The sequence below is a fragment of the Danio rerio genome, chromosome 8 (assembly GCF_052040795.2).
Source record: "Danio rerio strain M-AB ecotype USA chromosome 8, GRCz13ab, whole genome shotgun sequence".
Lineage (NCBI taxonomy): Eukaryota > Metazoa > Chordata > Actinopteri > Cypriniformes > Danionidae > Danio > Danio rerio.
In genome coordinates this window covers 56217072-56238188 of record NC_141028.1, presented here as the reverse complement: position 1 = coordinate 56238188, position 21117 = coordinate 56217072, and the positions used below count along the sequence as shown (strand labels likewise).

Below are 21117 nucleotides of genomic sequence, written 5' to 3'. Positions count from 1 at the left end.
TTTACAAAAAAGAATTGATAAAACGGATAGAAAAAAGAATGGTAAGATCATCTGCTGTAGTGCTGCTGATCAATAACCCGGACATGCACGTGCATCTTCCTCTGCTTGTAAACAAGTAACAAACACTTGTGATCGATTCACAAGATTGGCCAGATCAGTGAGTACATGACGTGATTATTGGATCAGAGCAATCACATAAAATGTTATCATATTTGTCTTTTCACTTACTAATCTAAGATTCTCTGTTGGTTGACATAAGACAATCTTATCCTACCCATATTCCAATATACACAGATGGATCAAAAAAGGACAGTCATGTTTCTGCAGCAATAGTAATGGGTCAATCACACTACGGCATTCGCATTCCTGATCAAAGCTCAATCTTTACAGCTGAAGCAAAGGCTCTCTTTTTAGCTCTAGAACACATTGAAAATGCTAAAGGACACAATTTTATAATCTTTTCTGATTCTAAATCTTGTCTACAGACATTGAATTCTTTTAAACTGGAGCATCCCATTATCATTGACATTTTTATCAAAGTGAACGAATTACAGCTAAAGTTTTATAATATAGTCTTCTGCTGGATCCCAGGACATACCGGACTTCTTGGGAATGAACAAGCCGACAAAGCTGCCAAAACAGCCCTAGCAGGAAAGCTGAAGAACTGTAAAATCCCACCTTCAGATCTAAAGCCACTTATAAAAGGCTATATTCTTAACAAATGGCAAACAGAATGGAATCAGTGCCCAAAAAACAAACGTTTTGAAATTCAGCCTGAAATAGGAAAAAAATCCAATTTATTTTTTAAGTCAAGACACGATTAGATTGTTTATAGAAGATGCCGCATTGGGCACATGAGACTCACGCATGAACATTTACTCAAAGGAGAAGAACCCCCAAAATGTCTTTATTGCAACAAAAACCAAACAGTTAAACATATTCTTGTGGAATGCCCCATTTTTAATGTCATCAGACAACAATATTTATCTGGAGAAACTTTAAAGGAAATATTTTTAAATTTGAATCCATCTAAAATTGTAAAATTTTTATCAAAAGGACACTTTAAAAAAACTGTTTTAGATTTTTATCTTATATATGATCATTATTGCTATTTATGTATTTTACCCTGGACATTATTTATTGCTGTTGATGACTTTTAATTGTTAGAATATTTTTATAATTATAGAAAATTGGTTTTTATAAAACGTGATAAACTTGATCTATTTTCTTTTTGCCATGACTTAGCCATAGAAGCTGAAATGGCAATAAAATTAAAACTCTCTCTCTCTCTTCTCTGTTGGTTTCATTAGCATGAATTTCTCCGAGGTCTTCAAGCAGTCTAATCAACTTTGCAAAGTTTCTCCAGATGGGAAATATCTGGTAAGAATGTTCTTACAGCTATTAACATCATCATCATACAGTTGAAGTCAAAATTATGAGCCCTGCTGTGATTTGTTTTTCTTTTTTAAATATTTTGCAAATGATGTTTACCAAAGGAAGGAATTTTTCACAGTATCCCCAATAATATTTTATCTTCTGGAGAAAGACTTTTTAATTTTTTTTATTTTGGCTCGAGTAAAAGCAGTTTTTAATGTTTCCTAGTTTAATCATATCCAAACTTCCCTAAATAAACCTAGTTAAGCCAATAAATGTTACTTTAAGCTGAATTCTAGTATCTTGAAAAATATCTAGTCAAATATTATGTACTATCATCATGGCAAAGATAAAAGAAATCAGTTATTAGAAATTACTTATTCAAAAAAAAATCTTCTCTCTGTTGAACAGAAATTGGGGGAAAATATACTGGGGGCTAATAAGTGAAAAAAAAGGGATCAAAATGCATACTACTTTAAATTTATCATATTAATTATCACAATTAATTTGGGTTTTAGGCCACCTGTGTTCAGTATCGCCTGGTGGTTCGGGACATCGGCACCCTTCAGATCGTGCACCTGTACACATGCCTGGACCAGGTGATGCACATGGAGTGGTCTTCAGACTCTCTCTTCATCCTTTGTGCCATGTACAAAAGAGGACTTGTGCAGGTACGACAAACTCCTGATTGCATTCATTGATGCACCTTTTACTTTATTTTTTACTTTATTCTTTTCCCATGTGGTCCTAAAACGTCATTTCATGAGGAGAAATAAAATTTGCTAACTACTATTTGCAAACTACGGCTTTACATCTTAATGCATCTTCGTCATTAAAAAGGCATTTATTTTACCAAATCCCAAATAGAAAGTTTTGGGATCTCTGATGTCGTCTACACTTGGGTTTGCTTGATACCACAGTTTTGCATTTGAAATACCAGTCTTTATACCTCAACTAGCCAGCCTCAAAACTAAACTGAAACCTTTTTTTCTTAAGAGCACTGTAAATAATTATAAAAAATAAACCCAAGCATAAATGCATAGGCTCTGTGATATAAATAGTATGTGTCAGTTCCCTATACAGTGAACTAGCTTGTATGTCACATATAGAACAACAGGCACAAAACATAACAACACATTATACTGTTGTATTTATTTATTTTTAAACTTTATTTTCTTTTTTTTCTGCACTCCATTTTTTAAATGGTTGAAATAAATGCTAGTATTAAAAAGCCTGTCTAATTATTTTTTTGAATTCAAGTCATTACTTCATACGCAATTACTGTACATGTTATTATTATATATGCTATTATTATATAAATTGCATTTGTAACTATTTATAACCTTTGCAAATGCATAATTAGGGAAGAGTGTTTTATTCTTTTATATTCCATCCTGTTACAAAGCATGAAAGAAAAATGGCATGAGTCTTTTAAATGTTTATTGTGTCTTTTATTAATTGTATTTTTTTATTATTGTTGTTATTATTATTATTATTATTATCATTGTTATTATTATTATTATTATTATTATTATTATTATCATTCCTTTTTGCTATTACTGCTTACTACTTTACCTTGTTAAAGTAATTGGCCAATTATTGTATCATGAATTAAAAAAATAATGAATTATTTATTAAGTAATAAAGTATTTAAGTTACTTTTACTTTTTCTCCCTCACAATCATTTTTTCAACAAGAAATATTGTCACGTTTTATTATTGCAAAATCTTGTGGCATAAAATCTAATTACACCCCTACATCTTAGTGGATGGTTTGGTTTTTAAAGGCATCCCAGATCACGTTGGAGGATTATATGTTTGTTCAGAGTAGGCATGGGCCGGTATAAGATTCTGACGATATGATAACTTTGAATAAAAATATCACAATTTCACGGTATGATGGTATTGTGGTCACTGCTCTAAATCAAGTTCTTTTTAAATGTCTGTGTAAAAAAAACTAAAAAAAAACTTTTTTTTCCCCTTTGAACACAATAGATTTTATTTTGAGAAACATTTATAATATTTTAGAGCAGTAAACACATCAGGCTAAATAATTCAAATAAATCATTGACCTCTGCTGTCTTCATTAGTTTTAAAAACAGATTTCTTTACAATTGAAAATGGCATCTTTGGATATGCTTTCTGCTGGAGATACTGTTGTCCTAAAAAACAAACAAACCAAAAATAAAAAAACATAAATAAAAAATCTTGGCGGTTTTAAAACCCAAACTGCAGTATACCTTGAGAACAGTTATCGTCCCATGCCTAGTTCAGAGCATCTGACAGCAAATTGTTTTGTAAACTGAGCACAGTTTAAGAGGGTTTGCACAGAGCCTTTTTTTGAAAAATGAAGTAGCTTGTTGTATCCAACACAGCAGCATCATGCCAGACCGCATCTTTTTAAAAGTGTTTTGTCTTTTAATGATGGTTTTATGAAAGGTTTCTAAAACGCTTGCTACTCACACCGAGTAGAAAAGAGGCTTTGATGCTTTTATCAATGGCGTGACATTAGCGATTTTTAACATTGTAACAACACTTGATGGACTTGGCCTCATAAATCAAAGCTTTTCAGAGAGGTCAAAATTAGGGTTAAAAATATTTTTGGCACAACCGTTATTATTTATAATAATATTAGGTGTTTGTTTTTTGTAAAGAAAGAAAAAAAAGAAAAGAAAATTATTTTATTAATTACTCACACTCATGTCTTTCCAAACCCCTGAGATCTTAGCCTCTTACGCCCCATTCACACGGGGCTTCAGCGTCAACGCCTGGCAGGGTGTGTCTGAAGTTAGGGCTGACGCGATCGTCATAGCAGCGTTAGCCAATGAAATTAGTCAGCAATAGGCCACTGTCTGAGCTGGTGTATTTGCATACAGAGATCTGATTGGCTGGCGCTTCCGTCGCCGCTTGAAAAGTTGAGAAAGTCCCAACTTCTGCAGTGAGCAATGCCACTGAAGCGGCGCCGACGGATCCACAATGTGAATGGGAAGCGTTGAAGCTGACGCCCCGTGTGAAAGGGGCGTTAAGGCCCAAGGTGTTTTGTACATGCATATTTAATTTCTCTTTGCTATTTGGGCTTATTGCAACTTAATTAGAATAAATCCTAAAAGTGCATCAAATCAAAAGATGATACTTAGAGATAAATGATGTCCATTTATGTGGACCTGTAGTCCGAATTTACATTAAAACGCTTGTTCCTGACTGCTTTTTAATGCATATATAACAATTTTTTTTTACATGTTTCTACTATCAGAGAGTAAAAACAATTTTTTTGCCCATTTTGCACAGTTAAAATAGTGTTTGGGACATTTCATATGCTGCAAACCAGTTGCAGGATGACACTGTATGTCTGTAACAAAATATAAAGCATTCAAAGTATTTTAAATAACTAGTTAAGAGCTAAAATGTGCTGTCCACGAATGTGGCCACTTAGCCCTAGGAGGTTAATTAATCTTCAGAATGCAAATTAAGTTTTTTTGAATAATCTCACTTGATAAAAACAGTCTGCAGAAACACTTTAAAAATGTTGAACATTCTCCCTTTGTATGTTTTACGCCCATTAGTGACCATCTCTCCTTCATTAGCATAGGATGCTAGTCTTGTTTTTGAATCTGCCACTATGCTGAAGCACAAGCCTCCTAATAAAAAGAGAACCTCATTTCAATTTAAAGCAACAGTCACCAAAACGGCACAGTTAAGATCAAAGCCTTAAAGGGGCAGCGTCAAAGAGTTAAAAACATTATTTGTATTTTTCTTGAGCTGAAACTTCACATACACTCTCTAGGGACATCAGAGATTTATTTGACATCTTGTAACAAGGGTCATAATGGGTCCTTCTTTAATCAATCATAATTCTGATTTTGACCAAATAGTTTGAATATGTTTTTCCCTTAATTGTGTAGCCCTAATTATAGTTAAACGCTTGAAGTCACATGGAATGTTTTAAAATCTTGTGTTTCTACACATCTATGGAGGGCCAGAGAGCTCTAGGATTTCATCTTAAGTGTTTTAATTTGCTCCTTTGGTGTCTCAAGGCTTTAAATGACATGAGAGTAAATAATAGCAGAATTTGTATATTTGGTGAACTAAACCTTTGGAAGTGTTTTAGATTAAAAGAAAATCCCAGTCATGACCCCTTTAAAATGTTAGAACAGTAATAATGCACCACTTTTTATCATGATTTAGGGTGTAATTTATATCTGCTCCACAAATGTTAAAGGCTTGAAGCCAACTTAAATGTGTTATGCGTTTGTTTAAATAATTATTACATTAGCACATTAATAGTCACTTGTTCTACAGTTGATTAAAATCTGCCCTCTAGTTCTGATTTGCAAGCAAAATCACATTACCTCTGTAAGGGAATCCAGCGCCAGTCTTTCATCTTGAGCCATTCACCAGGGCAGCAGGATTCAGATGTGTTTGTCGCTAAAGGGACTTTGTGTTTCTGCCTTTTTGCTCTCAGGTGTGGTCTCTAGAGCAGCCGGACTGGCATTGTAAGATAGACGAAGGTTCGATTGGACTAGTCTCGTCACGCTGGAGTCCTGATGGGCGACACATACTCAACACCACTGAGTTTAATGTGAGTATGGCAGTAGGAGGAGTCCACCCTGCACTGTGTGAACTGCAGCTGCCCATAAATAAAATCCTGAAAATAACAGACAGTCCTAAGCTCAAGTCTTCCTTGAGAAATTCAGTGGAATCGCAATCAAATGCAAAATGTATGTAGAAAGAAAGAAAGAAAGAAAGAAAGAAAGAAAGAAAGAAAGAAAGAAAGAAAGAAAGAAAGAAAGAAAGAAAGAAAGAAAGAAAGTGTTTTGTTCCGTCTGGAAGGGCATCCCAAAAGATATGCTGAATGAGTTGGCGGTTCATTGCGCTGTGGTGACCCCTGATTACTAAAGGGACTAAGCCAAAAAGAAAATGAATGAATGAACATAGTAACCACAGTAAATAGTATTAATAAAATAATAATAAATCAGAATAAACTTTACATTTAACAATCGACATTTAACATTTCAGAGTAAAAGTAATAATCAATAATAATCAGTATTTTTACAATGATTCATTTATAACTGTCTAGTGTGTGTGTGTGTTTTCCCTCTCTCAACATCTGCAGAGTCTCAATTCAATTCAATTCAATTCAGTCTCAATTCAATTTAATTCAATTCAGTTCAATTCAATAATTGCTTTATTGGCATGACAATTGTTACAAATGTATTTCCAAAGCAGTTATAAAGTTTACATAAAAAGTAACATACACATGTAATAATAATAAAAAAACGTACACACAGTAAATAGTAGCAGTAAAAAATAAATAAATGAATAATAAATAAATAAATAAAGATGATATTTATATATAATAATTAAAGAAAATATCAACAATACATCATATTATTCAATATATTACATTAATATTCAATATATTATATTATTATTCAACATTAATTATTCATACAAATCAATACAAAAATAGATCAGAATAAACTGTACATTTTTAGGCTAAAACCGTAATAAAAACAATAATAATCTGTATATTTACAATGATTCATTTATTCATTTCTCTCTCTCTCTCTCTCTCTCTCTCTCTCTCTCTCTCTCAATCTTTCTCTGTGTCTGGATTCCACTTGAACTGAGTGCCACAGAAGTCATTTGTCGCCTCAACTTGATTCCAAGAATTACTGGCAGGTGTTGAGATGCTGGACAGCTGTGTGTTTGTGTGTGTGTACATGTGTGTGTTCGCCACGCACTTGGAATGAAGTGTGTGTCCGTCCGTCCGTCCGTCAGTCTGTCTGGGATTCGTGCTCTTTGTCTAGAGTGTCTGAGGGTGACTGACGGCTGGACATTTGCCTGCCAGCTTCCTTCTGATGTCTCTGTTACAGACTTTCATAAATAATCGGTACACAATCTTGTTTTAATGACAGCACATCCAGTTCATGAAAGCGATACTGCAGTTGTCATTTATAAAGCTGCTCATCTAGGTTTTCTAAGGGCTGTGGTATACATTTAAAGGTATAGGACATTAAAAAATGACAAATTTGTCCATTTACTCATCCATTGATAAGATGTGACCCCGGTGACCGATTTTGTAGCTTGATTTCTGAGAGTGCACTTCTTCCAAACCTTTTTTAGTTTCTTTCTTCTGCTGAACACAAAGGAAGACACTCACTGGCCACTTTATTAGGTACACCTTACTAATACCGGGTTGGACCACCTTTTGCCTTCATAACTGCTTTAATCCTTCATGGCAGATTCAACAAGGTACTGGAAATATTCCTCAGAGATTTTGGTCCATATTGACATGATAGTATTATGCAGTTGCTGCAGTATTGTCGGCTGCACATCCATGATGCCAATCTCCCGTTCCATCTGGTGACTATGGAAGCCAGTTGAGTACAGTGAACTTATTGTCATGTTTATGAAACTAGTCTGAGATGATTTGTGCACTATTTATTCCCCCTTAAGTGTTTTTAAATCTTTTCGAGGTTCTTTACTCTAAACAAGATATTTTGAAGAAAGCTGAAAACCGGTAATCATTGATTTCTATAATAGTAGTAATAACAAATATGAAAGTCAATGGTTACAGCTTTCCAGCTTTCTTTAAAATATATTTTGTTTTTTAAAAGCAAAATTGAAACCCATAAAGGTTTGAAACCAGTAAATGATGACATAATTTTCAGTTTTGGGTTTAAAGCTTTGTGTGGAACATTGTACAAAACTGAAATCACAGTCAGCTTGCTTTTCTAGTGTGTCACCTAGAGGAGACCACCTGACATGTCAAGTACATGCTGAATTAACGAATCTACATATGCTGACATTAGCAAATCCTGCAAGCCATGTGGTGTTCATCTCTTAAAGTTTACCTAAAGATTAAAACTCAAGTTTCTTTCGTCTGTCGAACATAAAAAAAAAAAAAGATATTTTTAAGGAAACTGAAAACCTGTAACCATTGACTTCCATAGGAAAAACAAATACTATTGATGTCAATGGTTTTTGCTTTCCAACATTCTTCAGAATATCTTCTTTTGTGTTCAACTTTTTTGCAAAATGTGAGGGTTGAGTAAATGATGGCAGAATAAAATTTCCTGGGTGAACTATCCCCAATATCTATCCAATTTAATGTCAGTGTTCTGGTGCTTGTAGATACAAGAAGAAAAAAAGTGCAATTCTTTACATTTATTTAATTTGATTATTACAGACACTCTGAGGAAGGTTAAAATGCCTCAGTGTGCAGTTGTTCAGGCATTTTAATGGCAGTATTACGATAGCCAGAATGCAAATAAAGACTTAAAAAATTGGATCAGAAGAGGTGCCTTTTTTCTCTGTTTTCTAATAGTTTATTTAACCAAACAAATAGCATGTACTGGGATTACTTCACATGGTCCTTTTGGCGTGTAGTTCTTAAGTATTTTTACGGCAGCACAGAAGTTGTAGCTGCATTTATTCAACACAATCACAAACAAAGCAGTCTGATTACATGTTTGGATGTATTACGTGGATTTATTTACGGGTTTGATTTAGTCAAGCTTTAGTCAAATGGAATTGTGAAGGAATTAAACATTTAAATTGACCATATTTTAAATATAAAATAATGTGACGGGGATCAAAAGTCTTGATATTTGGCAAGTTCAAACATCATAGCTTGTGGAGGCCTGTTAAAAACAACAATTTAGCTTTTTGCCTATTATTTAAAAAAAAGAGAAATATTGGTTAAGTGTGTTCATTTGTGTTTGTTATCTTTTTGGTCAACAGTATTGCATTTTTTAAATAAGATTCTGACCTGGATTCTTTGAAAATATGACAACTTTCCATTATTAATTTTGGGCAATACTTATAATACATGTACATATAAAATACTATACATATATAAATAATTCTCTGTTGTTCGTGAATCATATTCAGATTTTGTATGTATTATTATCAGTAAGCTGTAAGATTTACTCCAGCAATGATGTGTCAAATATCTTTTTTACAAAAAGACCAAACTAATGATTTTATTCAAAACCATTCAGATTTTTCAAGTTTAAGCTATAAGGTTAATTTACTTTCAGGTTTGTGCTCAAAATGTGGCTAACAGATAACTGCATTACCGCATAAATATACAGTTTCTCTATTTTGTGATTCACAAGTGTTTTCTGTTTATTTACTGTTGTGTATTGCATTATGGGATTTTAACTTTTGTTGTTGAACATTCAACTGTACAGTTTAACAAAGTGGCATTTACTGATATTTTAGTAGTTTGAAATAATGTAATTTATAATAAATAATATATAGAGAAATAATCCTGTAAAATAACAAATAATAAATGTACTGGCAGTGTGTTGCAAAGTTTTCATACCATAATATATAACATCAAACCAGACTATATTTCACTTTGAACTTTTAATAATGTCAATAAAAGTCACTTTTTCTAACTTTTCAATGTTAAAAGTTGTTGGAAGAAAGATCAAGCTCCCATATTGCAGTTCAAAAGCTTAAATAAACTTGGGAGAAATAAAAAATGAAAACATGAATCACATAATATGGAAAACTGCTGATTTAAAAAAACAAAAAAAAACTAAAATCCACAGAACATTAAATAAAACTTGTTAAACTAAATATGGTAATTCCATATATGTTGTTTTTGCTTTATTTTCACAGTTGAGAATCACTGTCTGGTCCCTATGCACAAAATCTGTATCGTACATCAAATATCCCAAAGCCTGCCAGAAAGGTGAGTTGATGTGAGCTAGCGTCTAATAGACTTGAGGTATACTTACAACCTCAAATCAGAAGAAAATGGGACAGTACGAAAAAATGCTGATTAAAAAAAGAAAGAAGTGATTTCTAAATGACTTTGATTTGTATTTCATTGTGGACAGTAAAACAAATAATATTTAATGTGTTCCTCACGTGTTTACCTTGAAAAAACAAAACAATAAAAATCATATTCCAATTTTGGTTCTTGCAATGCATTAAAAAAAAAAAAACTGGAACAGTAAAGCATTTACCACTTTGTAAAGTCGCCATTCCTTTTTTTACAGCACTTAAAAGACGTTTAGGGGCTGAAGACACCAAGTGATGAAGTGTTTCAGGTGTCATTTATTCCCCATTCTATCTGCAAACAAGTCTTCTTTCTTAGTTGCCTTATGCACCACGTATTCTCCATTGGAGACAGGTCAAGACTGCAGACAGACCAGTCAAATACCTCTATACTTTTCCTCTGTAGCCAGGAGGAGCCTTCTCTATGTACTTTCCAGCAATAATGGTGTCATCGCAGATGTGCAAGTTGCCTTTGCCAAGGGGACTACCATGACAGAACCTGGCCTTTAGACTCGTTGCTGCTGGTAAAAGTCTGGATGATCCTTTTCTTTTTTGGTCCAGAGCCCATGACATCAAATTCTCCCAAAAAATACCCGATATACTGATTTATATGACCACAGTACACGTTTCCTCTGTGTAATGGTCCATCCCTGATGCCCTAGATGTCAAGTGAAGTCAACGCTGTTTATGGACACTGTTAACATAGGGCTTCATTTTGGCACAGTACAGTACAGTTTTAGCTGGTATTTGTGGATGTAACTACGTATTGTGGTACTTGACAAAGGTTTGTCAAAGCAGTCTCGAGCCCATGTAGTGATATCTCTAATAGATGAATGAGGATTCTTGATGCAGTGCCGCCTGAGGGATCGAAGATCACGGTTGTTCAGCTTAGGCTTGCACCCTTGTCCTTTACGCACTGAAATTCCTTCAGATTCCTTGAATCTTTTATTGATGTTTTGCACTGTTGAAGGGGAAATATCCAAATGTCTTCCTTTCTTTCTTTGAGGAACATTGTTTTTAAACATTTCAATAATTTTCTTACATGTTTGTCGGCAAACAGGCAATCCTCGACTCATCTTTGCTCCTGAATGACTAGACCTTTCTTAGATGCTGCTTTTGTACCAAATCAAAATTACAATCACCTGTTAACATCGCCTGTTTCACATCACATCATTATTTAACCATTTTACCTGATTACTAGCCCTAAATTGCTTTTATCGTGACACATTTTTGGAATGTGTGCAGGTCTGAATAAAAGGAAGGTCAAAGAAAATTTAGAAATCACTATTTTCTTTTATTATTTGCGTTTTCCATACTGTCCCAACTTTTTCTGATTTAGGTTTGTAGTTTTATCAAGGGTTTGTGCCAGAGGAGATGTAAGGACAAGGTCGCAAATGAATCATGGGAAAGTATTTACCTGTAATACAAGTCCCTGGACGTCCAGCCAGACATGAGCTCCCCCAAACAGCTGGCAAAGAGCACATAGTCCTCACAACCCCTGCTGTCAACATGCAGAGAACGTACGCTCCAGAAGACGTTTACTTCATATCACAGATTACTGTCAAAGACTTATTTTCTGGCCAGTGGTGTGCAGATTGAGCTGTAACCTTCAGATCAGCTGCTGGAAGGCTTGTTGAAAGGTGTTGCTGTGACAGTGTCATGTTGTCCGTCTAACAGAGTGAGTTATGAGCGTTTTAGTCATTTATTGTTGCCGCCATGGGTCAAAGTTATGGAGCGCAATTCCATTCATAACATAATTGACCTTCGTCTTGTTTGGGGGAGCACATGATTTAAAGTAGTTCAACAACAGTAAAAAGAAAAAAGGTTTCTCTTCCTAACAAGATGCTAACAAAACTGTCTGAATGCACTTGAAGTATTAAGAGAGCTGATGTTTTTACATTTTACAAATACAAGTTGTACAGGGTGGGCCATTTATATGGATACATCTTAATAAAATGGGAATGGTTGGTGATATTAGCGTCCTGTTTGTGGCACATTAGTATATGTGAGGGGGCAAACTTTTCAAGATGGGTGGTGGCCATGGTGGCCATTTTGAAGTCGGCCATCTTGGATCCAACGTTTGTTTTTTCAATAGTAAGAGGGTCATGTGACACATCAAACTTATTGGGAATTTCACAAGAAACACAATGGTGTGCTTGATTTTAACGTTACTTTACTCTTTCATGAGTTATTTACAAGTTTCTGACCACTTATAAAATGTGTTCAATGTGCTGCCCATTGTGTTGGATTGTCAATGCAACCCTCTTCTCCCACTCTTCACACACTGAGAGCAACACTGCAGGAGAAATGCCAGCACAGGCTCCCAGTATCCGTAGTTTCAGGTGCAAATCTTGTAATAACGACAGGTTTGCATGCATATAAACTACATCGCCATAATCTAATACTGAAAGAAAACAGCTTTGAATCATTCTTTTTCTTGCTTTGAGAGGAAGGCATTTCTTAATACAAAAATAAAAACCCAATTTAGGTCTGAGCTTCTTTACAAGATTTTCTTTATTTTTTTTTTAAGATTTATTTTTGGCCTTTTTGCCTTTATAAGATAGGACAGGGGTTCCCAAACTTTTCAGCTCGCGACCCCCAAAATAACAATGCCAATAACTTGCGACCCCCAATATCCTCTGAGGTGGTTATAAATACAGAAGCCTTGCATGCAATGGGGCGCACACACACCAATAAACCCAAGTCTATTCTTCGTTATATTTTTTTAATGTATGTCAGTGCTGTAAATGTGCTAGAAAGTTTAACCTGGTATTATAAAATCAATCTGCTGCATCTGAAGCTATTGCTGAGTCTTTAATATAATGTAATTACCTGAGGGGTTGCAATCCAATAGAACTAGTAACTATAAGCTACTATAGTAACTATATACAGTAGTGTATTAAGTAACTGTAAACGACTATTTTTCTAGTAGGTTATGGATTAAAATGGTAATTCTTATGGTTTAATAAAAATAAATAGATTTTTGGAAATCACCAGGCGTTAGTTTTTTTTGCATTTAAAACCAACTTCAATTTCAGCAGTGAAAATCGCAGTAACCAAAAGAAGTCTTGTTTGCAGATCTCTTTGGCTTGATTCATAGATTTTGCAACTGTCGTCTGCATATAAATGGATTTTAGCTGTGTTTCTCTTGACCTAAGTCATTTATATACAGTGAAAATAACATTGAAGCTAAAATAGATCCCTGTGATATTAGCCCCTTTAAGCTATAGAACTAACAATCATTATGCAAGGACTTGCCTAATTACCCTAGTTAAGCCATTAAATGTCACTTTAAGCTAAAATCTAGTGTCTTGAAAAGTCAGTCATTAGAAATGAGTTATTAAAACTATTATGCTTAGAAATGCATTGAAAAAAATCTTTCCGTTAAAGCTAAATTAGGAGGAAAAATATACAGGGGTGGCTGATGAATTCTATATAGTTCCCTAGTTCATATAAAATCAACCACAAGAAATACAATCTATAGTGTGACTTGAATGAATGAATGACTGAATATTTATGTTCAAATGTATAAACATGTTTCAGGCATGGACTTCACTGCAGATGGCCGTTATATGGCGCTGGCAGAGAGACGGGATTGTAAGGACTACATCAGTGTGTTTGTATGTGACGACTGGCATCTGCTCAGAGTGAGTACAACTGGCAGAAGACGTGTGGATTGTGTCAGAGCTGTGCTTATAAGTTGGGCTATATGGTGCTCACAAAGAGGCACATGTTCAAATGTAGCCAGCAGAAAATCCTCGTCGTGTTTCTTCACTTTGTTCGTTTTTGTAAATCTAAAAAAAATCTGATTGCATTTTTCCTTATTTAGGATAAATAAAAAATACTTGTATTAAATATTCAGAAAAACTTTACATTTACTTTTCGCTTGTTAAGTGGTGACGAGTTTGTGACGTATGTAATACTGTTTCCGGGTCCAAGCCGCCATTCATTTGAGTGGAGAAATCATTCGTTTATGATCACGTTTTATTCCTATCACACATTAAAGTAAATTTTATATCAAATCATAGTGTACACAACAATCTCTGGGCTTGCTGCATAACAAATACCAACAATTTAACAATTTATAAAAAAATTTTATCACTTTCTGGCCATCGGATATTAGGCATGGACATATATACTGCAATCGTGATTTTCAAAAGCATTAAATCGCTTTGTAAACGTTTATTATGACCATTTCATGAGTCTCCCCGTTCAGTTGAATAGAGCGCTTGGACCTGGAAGCCGCTTCGCGTGACGTCGCACTTAACAAGCGGTTACAATAAATTATTCAAATCTATTCCAATGTTAATAAATGCTGTAAGATTTGTAATTTTATCCACTAATTTTAACTAATTGTTCTCTTTTTTTAAAGAATAGTTCACCCAAAAAATGGAAATGTACTCAATTTTGGAACACAAAAAAGCAGATATTTCGAAGACAGTTTTAAACCTGTAACCATTGATCACATAATAAGAATGGAAGTCAATGGTTACAGGTTTGCAGCTTTTTTCAAAAGATCTTATTTTGTGTTCAAATAAAAGAAAGAAACTCAAACAGGCAGGAAACTCTGACCGGCCTTTGTTAGTTGTTAATATTTAATACGTTTTGAATTTCAAATGAATTATAATAATAATATTATTATTTATATTAAAGAATGTTTAATCACTTTTTTGCCTCTATATGAAAACATTTCAATGTTATTAACTGTTAATATTTAAAATGACATTTCTGACATCAGATATGACTTTTTTTTTTTTTTTTTTTTTTAGCAAAAATCTAGATGTTGATTACAGTATACAGTTAAAGTCAGAATTATTAGCCCCCCTGAATTATTAGCGCCCCTGTTTATTTTTTTCTGTTTAATGGAGGGTAGATTGTTTCAGCACATTTCTAAGCATAATATTTTTAAAAACTTATTTCTAATAACTGATTTATTTTATCTTTGCCATGATGACAGTAAATAATATTTTACTTAATTTTTTCAAGACACTTCTATACAGCTTAAAGTGACATTTAAAGGCTTCACTAGGTTATTAGGGTGAACTAGGCAGGTTAGGGTGATTAGGCAAGTTATTGTATAAGGATGGTTTGTTCTGTAGACTATCGTAAATAAATAGCTTAAAGGGGCTACTAATTTTGTCCCTAAAATGTTTTTTTAAAAATTAAAAACTGCTTTTATTCTAGCCGAAATAAAACAAATAAGACTTTCTCCAGAAGAAAAAATATTATCAGACATACTGTGAACATTTCCTTGTTCTGTTAAAAATAATTTGGGAAATATGTAAAAAAGAAAAAAAAACATTAAAGGGGGCTAATAACTCTGACTTCAACTGTAGGTGGGTATTTTGTCTGAGAATGTCAAATTATTACACTGTGAGATTACTTTGGATGTGTTCAAAAAGAAGAATTTTAAGTTATTTACCATAACAAAGTGAAAAATGAGGTCTACTTTTAAGTTTTAAATAAATTAGGATTATTTTAAGTTGACATAGTTACAGTGTAACTATTCATTTAACTACTGAGAAATATTGATTCAAAGAATTTGGGTCAGGTTTAGGGTTAGCTGCATGTAATTATGCAGAATTGATTTGTAAATACTATAGTAAGTGCATGGAACGTGTGTAATTATGTCACCTTAAATTTAAAGTTAGTAATAATGAAAAATTATCTAAAGTTAATGTAAAATTTGCAACATTGTCTTTTATTGGTGTATGATGTTGTCGTTGTTGTTATTATGATGTAATACACTTTCATCTGTATTGATCTTGCCATGAAAATTGCCATAAGTTGCTGATGTGGCAATAAAGAAATCATATTGTCTGCAGCATTTTGAGAGCGAGACTCAGGATCTGGCAGGGCTGGAGTGGTCTCCTAATGGCTGTGTGCTTGCGGTGTGGGACAACTGTCTCGAGGTGAGGTGATCTCTCCTAACGTTTACCCTTGTATACTGTTCAAATTGACTACCTTTTTATTATGTCCGGGCTGTTTTTTGCCACAGTGACTTACATTGACTTACTTTTTTTATTTTCTGAAACGTGTCAAGGTAAGTGCACAAAGGTCTCTCTCTCTCACACACACACACACACACACTACACTCCATATAACTATATAATTTAAAGCCAAAATCTAACCTTTTTTTGCACTGCAACTGACGATCAACAGTAAATACCACAATTTGTACCTCTTTTCAACAGGGAAAACTAGCAACAATCAAGAATGCATGATTATATAGTGTCAAAGCTTTGCAATCAAAAAATGTGATTTTTAATGGAAGTCAATGGGGCAAAAACCGCCCCGGACATAATGAAAGGGTGGTAAATTTGCCCAGTGTGTATTGTTGAATGCACACTCCATATTTTCAAAGCATTTTCCCAAAATATGTCAAAATAAGATTTGTTACTAAAAATCATTACATTTGCTGAAGCACAGAGGCCAAATGAAGACTCAAAATCACCTCAGAGTGAATGAAAACATCCTTAACAGCACTCAGGGGTTAAAGAAAATCACTGCTCATTTTCACAAAACATTTATATACCACCAAATTGACCAAAGACATAATGCATAACAACTGAAGTCGGCCAATCAGAGCTTTTTGTGATATATTTATATAGAAAACGCTATGACTGCTACAGAAAATTAACATAATTGTACGTTTTTTTATGTTGGAAACTATATTATTTTAATAAAAGTATTACACGTAACTAATTGCATGAACTCTGTTTCACTTTTCAGTATAAAATCCTATTATATTCGCTGGACGGTCGGCTGTTGTCCTTCTATAGTGCGTATGAGTGGTCTCTAGGCATAAAGTCTGTGGCGTGGAGTCCCAGCAGTCAGTTCCTGGCCATAGGCAGCTATGATGAGAAGGTACTAAATCTCTGGAAAGAATAATATAATAATATGTGATATTATACAGTACTCAGCGTAAACGTGTAAACCCCATTTTAAAAATGAACATTTGTTTTAATTTCTCAGTGATTGTAGGTCATACATTTTGAAAAATATTTATTTAATATTTTCCCCTAACATATGAATTTGGGCTACTAATGTTTGAACCGTTTTTCATAAGTTATTTTGTTAAATTGGCTCCAGATTTGGTTTCAGTACTGACTAATCTAATGCATATGCATAAATATAATATTGAAAATCTTATAAAAATATTCATTTAAAAGAGAGATTTGTGAAGGTTGCCCTTGTATATGCTGAGCACTGAATTATAGCAAAAAAAATCTGTTTATAATATAGTAATAAAAGTTTTGATGGGATTTCCATCAGGTTCGGATCTTGAATCACATTACCTGGAAGAAGATCACTGAATTTGAGCATCCAGCTACAATCACGAACAGCAAAGCGGTAGGTGTTTTGAATGGAGATAGCTATTAAAGGAGAAACTTTTACATAAAATCCTGAAATTTGGTATTTGGATCACAGTGACCCAACCCAATGTTCCTTTAAAAAACTGTCATAAAAGTAAGATACAGTGCATCCTTAAAGTATTCACAGCGCTTCACCTTTTCCACATTTTTTATGTGACAACCTTATTCCAACATGGATTAAATTCATTTATTTCCTCACAATTCTACACACAATACCCCATAATGACAATGCGAAAAATAGTTTTTCAAATTGTTGCAAATTTATTAAAAATAAAAAACCTGAAAAAATCACATGTACCGAAGCTCTAAATTGAGCTCAGGTATATTCTGTTTCCACTGATCATTCTTGAGATGTTTCAGCAGCTTCATTGGAGTTCACCTGTGGTCAATTCAGTTGATTGGACATGATTTGAAAAGGCATACACCTGTCTATATAGGGTCCCAGGGTTGACAGTGCATGTCAAAGCACAAACCAAGCATGAAGACAAAGGAATTGTCTGCAGACCTCCGAGACAGGATTGTCTCGAGGCACAAGGCTGGGGAAGGTTACAGAAAAATTTCTGCTGCTCTGAAAGTTCCACTGAACACAGCGACCTCCATCATCGTAAGTGGAAGATGTTTGCAACCACCAGGACTCTTCCTAGAGCTGGCCGGCTATCTAAGCTAAGTGATCAGGGGAGAAGGGCCTTAGTCAGTCAGGGAGGTGATCAATAACGTGATGGTCACTTTGTCTGAACTCCAGAGTTCTTCTGTGGAGAGAGGAGAACCTTACAGAAGGACAACCATCTGTGCAGCAATCCACCAATCAGGCCTGATTAGTAGAGTGGCCAAACGAAAGCCAATACCCACCTGGAGTTTGCCAAAAGGCATCTGAAGGACTCTCTGACCATAAGAAACAAAATTCTCTGGTCTGTGAGACTCAAATTGAACTCTTTGGAGTGAATGCCAGGCGTTACGTTTGGAGAACATCAGGCAGCGCTCATCACCAGGCTAATACCATCTCTACAGTGAAGCGTGGTGGTGGCAGCATCATGCTGTGGGGATGTTCTTCAGCAGCAGGAACTGGAAGACTAGTCAGGATAGAGGGAAAGATGAATGCAGCAATGTACAGAGACATCCTGAATGAAAACCTGCTTCAGAGTGCTCTTGACCGCAGACTGGGGCGACGGTTCATCTTCCAGCAGGACAATGACCCAAAGCACACCGCCAAAATATCAATGGAGTGGCTTCACAACAACTCGGTGAATGTCCTTGAGTGGCCCGCCCAGAGCCCAGACATAAATCCTATTGAACATCTCTGGAGAGATCTGAAAATGGCTGTACACCGTCGCTTACCATCCAACCTGATAGAGCTTGAGAGGTACTGCAAAGAGGAATGGGCAAAAATTCCCAAAGACAGCTGTGCCAAGCTTGTGGCATCATATTCAACAAGATTTCAGGCTGTATTTGCTGCCAAAGGTGCATCAACAAAGTATTGAGCAAAGGCTGTGAATACTGATGCACATATGGTTTTTCAGGATTTTATTTTTAATTAATTTCGAAAATAAAATCAAAATCAATGAATTTAATACATTTTGGAATAAGACTGTAACATAAACAAATGTAGAAAAAGTCAAGCGCTATGAATACTTTTCCAGATGCACTGTAGTTGCATGCCCAATGTGTGAACGGTCACGTATCATGTTTTAAAGGGAACCCTGGTTTTTTGATTACTGTTTATTTTTTTTACCCCACAAGGAATTATATATATATATATTATATGCTTCCTGGTATTGAGGGAAATTGAAGTTGAGAAAAAAAAACGTAGACAATAAAACATTGGGAATATGTAGCCAGGACTACGTTTTATTGGAGTTTTTTTTTTTACGTCCACTAGTGACTGCCGTCACGCCGGCAAAGCTGTCTTTACGGAGGTAAGCGGTGAGCGGTACTGCTGCATAGTAATCGTTTTACACACAAACTGCTTTGTTTACATTTTGCACACGATTTGGAAGTTCCGATTGGCCATTGAGAATAAGAAAACAGATACTGCCTTCTGTGGGTCCGGATTACAAGTCCTCCCACGCAGGCACAGAACACACACTCTCGTTTCAGTTGGCTGCTTTCCGTTTGGTTTGTTCACAGGCAGCTTTTTGATCCAGAGGTAAGCCAACACGAGGTGATAACACGGTTGGTTCCGTCGGCTCTAGTTGTTTGGCATCAGCTTGGTGTCTTGATACCCGGGGTTTCCTTTACGCTGCATAGTGTGGAAGGAGATACAGTTGAAACCAGAAGTTTACATACACTTTAAAAAAAGGAACATAACCATTTTTTTTTAATGTCTGATGGTAAATTATACTAAACGTTTACTATTTTAGGTCTGTTAGGATTACCTAAATGATTTACATTTGCTAAATGCCAGAATAATGAGAGAATTTTTTTCTCTTAATTAATTTCTAGACAGTCAGAATTTCACATACATTTCCTTGGTATATATTTAGCTTTGCTTTTGAACTGTATAACATGTGAAATGTGTTGTAGAGGTCTGCATTCCCGCGTGTGTGTGTGTGTGTGTGTGTGTGTGTGTGTGTGTGTGTGTGTGTGTGTGTGTGTGTGTGTGTGTGTGTGTGTGTGTGTGTGTGTGTGTGTGTGTGTGTGTGTGTGTGTGTGTGTGTGTGTGTGTGTGTGTGTGTGTGTGTGTGTGTGTGTGTGTGTGTGTGTGTTAGTGCACGCGCGCGAATGAGAGAGAGAGCTTTGCCTGTGTGTGTGCTTGCCTTGGTGTGTGTGCGTGCGTGCGTGCGTGTGTGTGTGTTTGTGTTAGTGCACGCGCGTGAATGAGAGAGAGAGAGAGAGCTTTGCCTGTGTGTGCGCGCTTGGTGCTTATGTGTGTGTTAGTGCGCGCGCGAATGAGAGAGAGAGAGAGCTTTGCCTGTGTGTGTGCTTGCCTTGGTGCTTGTGTGTGTGTGCGTGCGTGCGTGCGTGCGTGCGTGTGTGTTAGTGCACGCGCGCAAATGAGAGAGAGAGAGAGCTTTGCCTGTGTGTGCGCGCTTGGTGCTTATGTGTGTTTTAGTGCGCGCGCGAATGAGAGAGAGAGAGCTTTGTCTGCGTGTGTGTGTTTATACAGACAGCTTGGCTGTCTGGACTGTATAGCTGGGTGATTTTCAGTTTTGTTCTCCCCCGCTCTTTAGCGGGATCGGGCGCAGCGGGTAGAAAACGGGGCGGGTCGGGCAGCGGGACAAGAAGTGCTTAATATAAGCGGGAGCGGTCAGGTTCGGGCTAAAACCTGGCGGGTGCGGGCGGGGGCGGGATCCAAAATGTAGTCCCGCGCAGATCTCTAATGTGTTGGATATCCTTCCACAAGCTTCTCACAATAGTTTGAAGAAATTTTGGCCCTTTGCTCCTGACAGAATTGGTGTAACTGAGTCAGATTTGTTGTCTGTCTTGCTCACACAAACTTTTTCAACTCTCCCATACTTCACATTTGGGATGGTGTTCCAAGGCTTGTAAGCCTTCCTCTATGTCCTCTTAATGTAACACTGGTCATTATGGCCAAACAGTTCAATCTTAGTTCCATCAGACTACAGGGCAGGTCT

The 21117-nt window shown here is 35.6% G+C and overlaps 1 protein-coding gene and 1 long non-coding RNA gene across 3 annotated transcripts in view; one reads left to right on the top strand and one right to left on the bottom strand.

The window, feature by feature from the left end:
• The window catches only part of LOC147842870 (uncharacterized), a 469436-nt gene that overhangs the window by 278847 nt on the left and 169472 nt on the right, over positions 1–21117 (bottom strand). The window lies entirely within an intron of this gene.
• wrap73 (WD repeat containing, antisense to TP73) overlaps positions 1–21117 on the top strand; it is a 33669-nt gene that overhangs the window by 2495 nt on the left and 10057 nt on the right. For both annotated transcript variants that reach the window (XM_087262830.1, NM_001328537.1), the window contains 8 exon segments: positions 1311–1380; positions 1893–2045; positions 5836–5952; positions 10008–10080; positions 13713–13816; positions 15995–16081; positions 16902–17036; positions 17445–17522. In XM_087262830.1, coding sequence (XP_087118956.1) covers positions 1312–1380; positions 1893–2045; positions 5836–5952; positions 10008–10080; positions 13713–13816; positions 15995–16081; positions 16902–17036; positions 17445–17522 — 816 coding nt within the window. In that variant the 5' untranslated portion in view covers position 1311.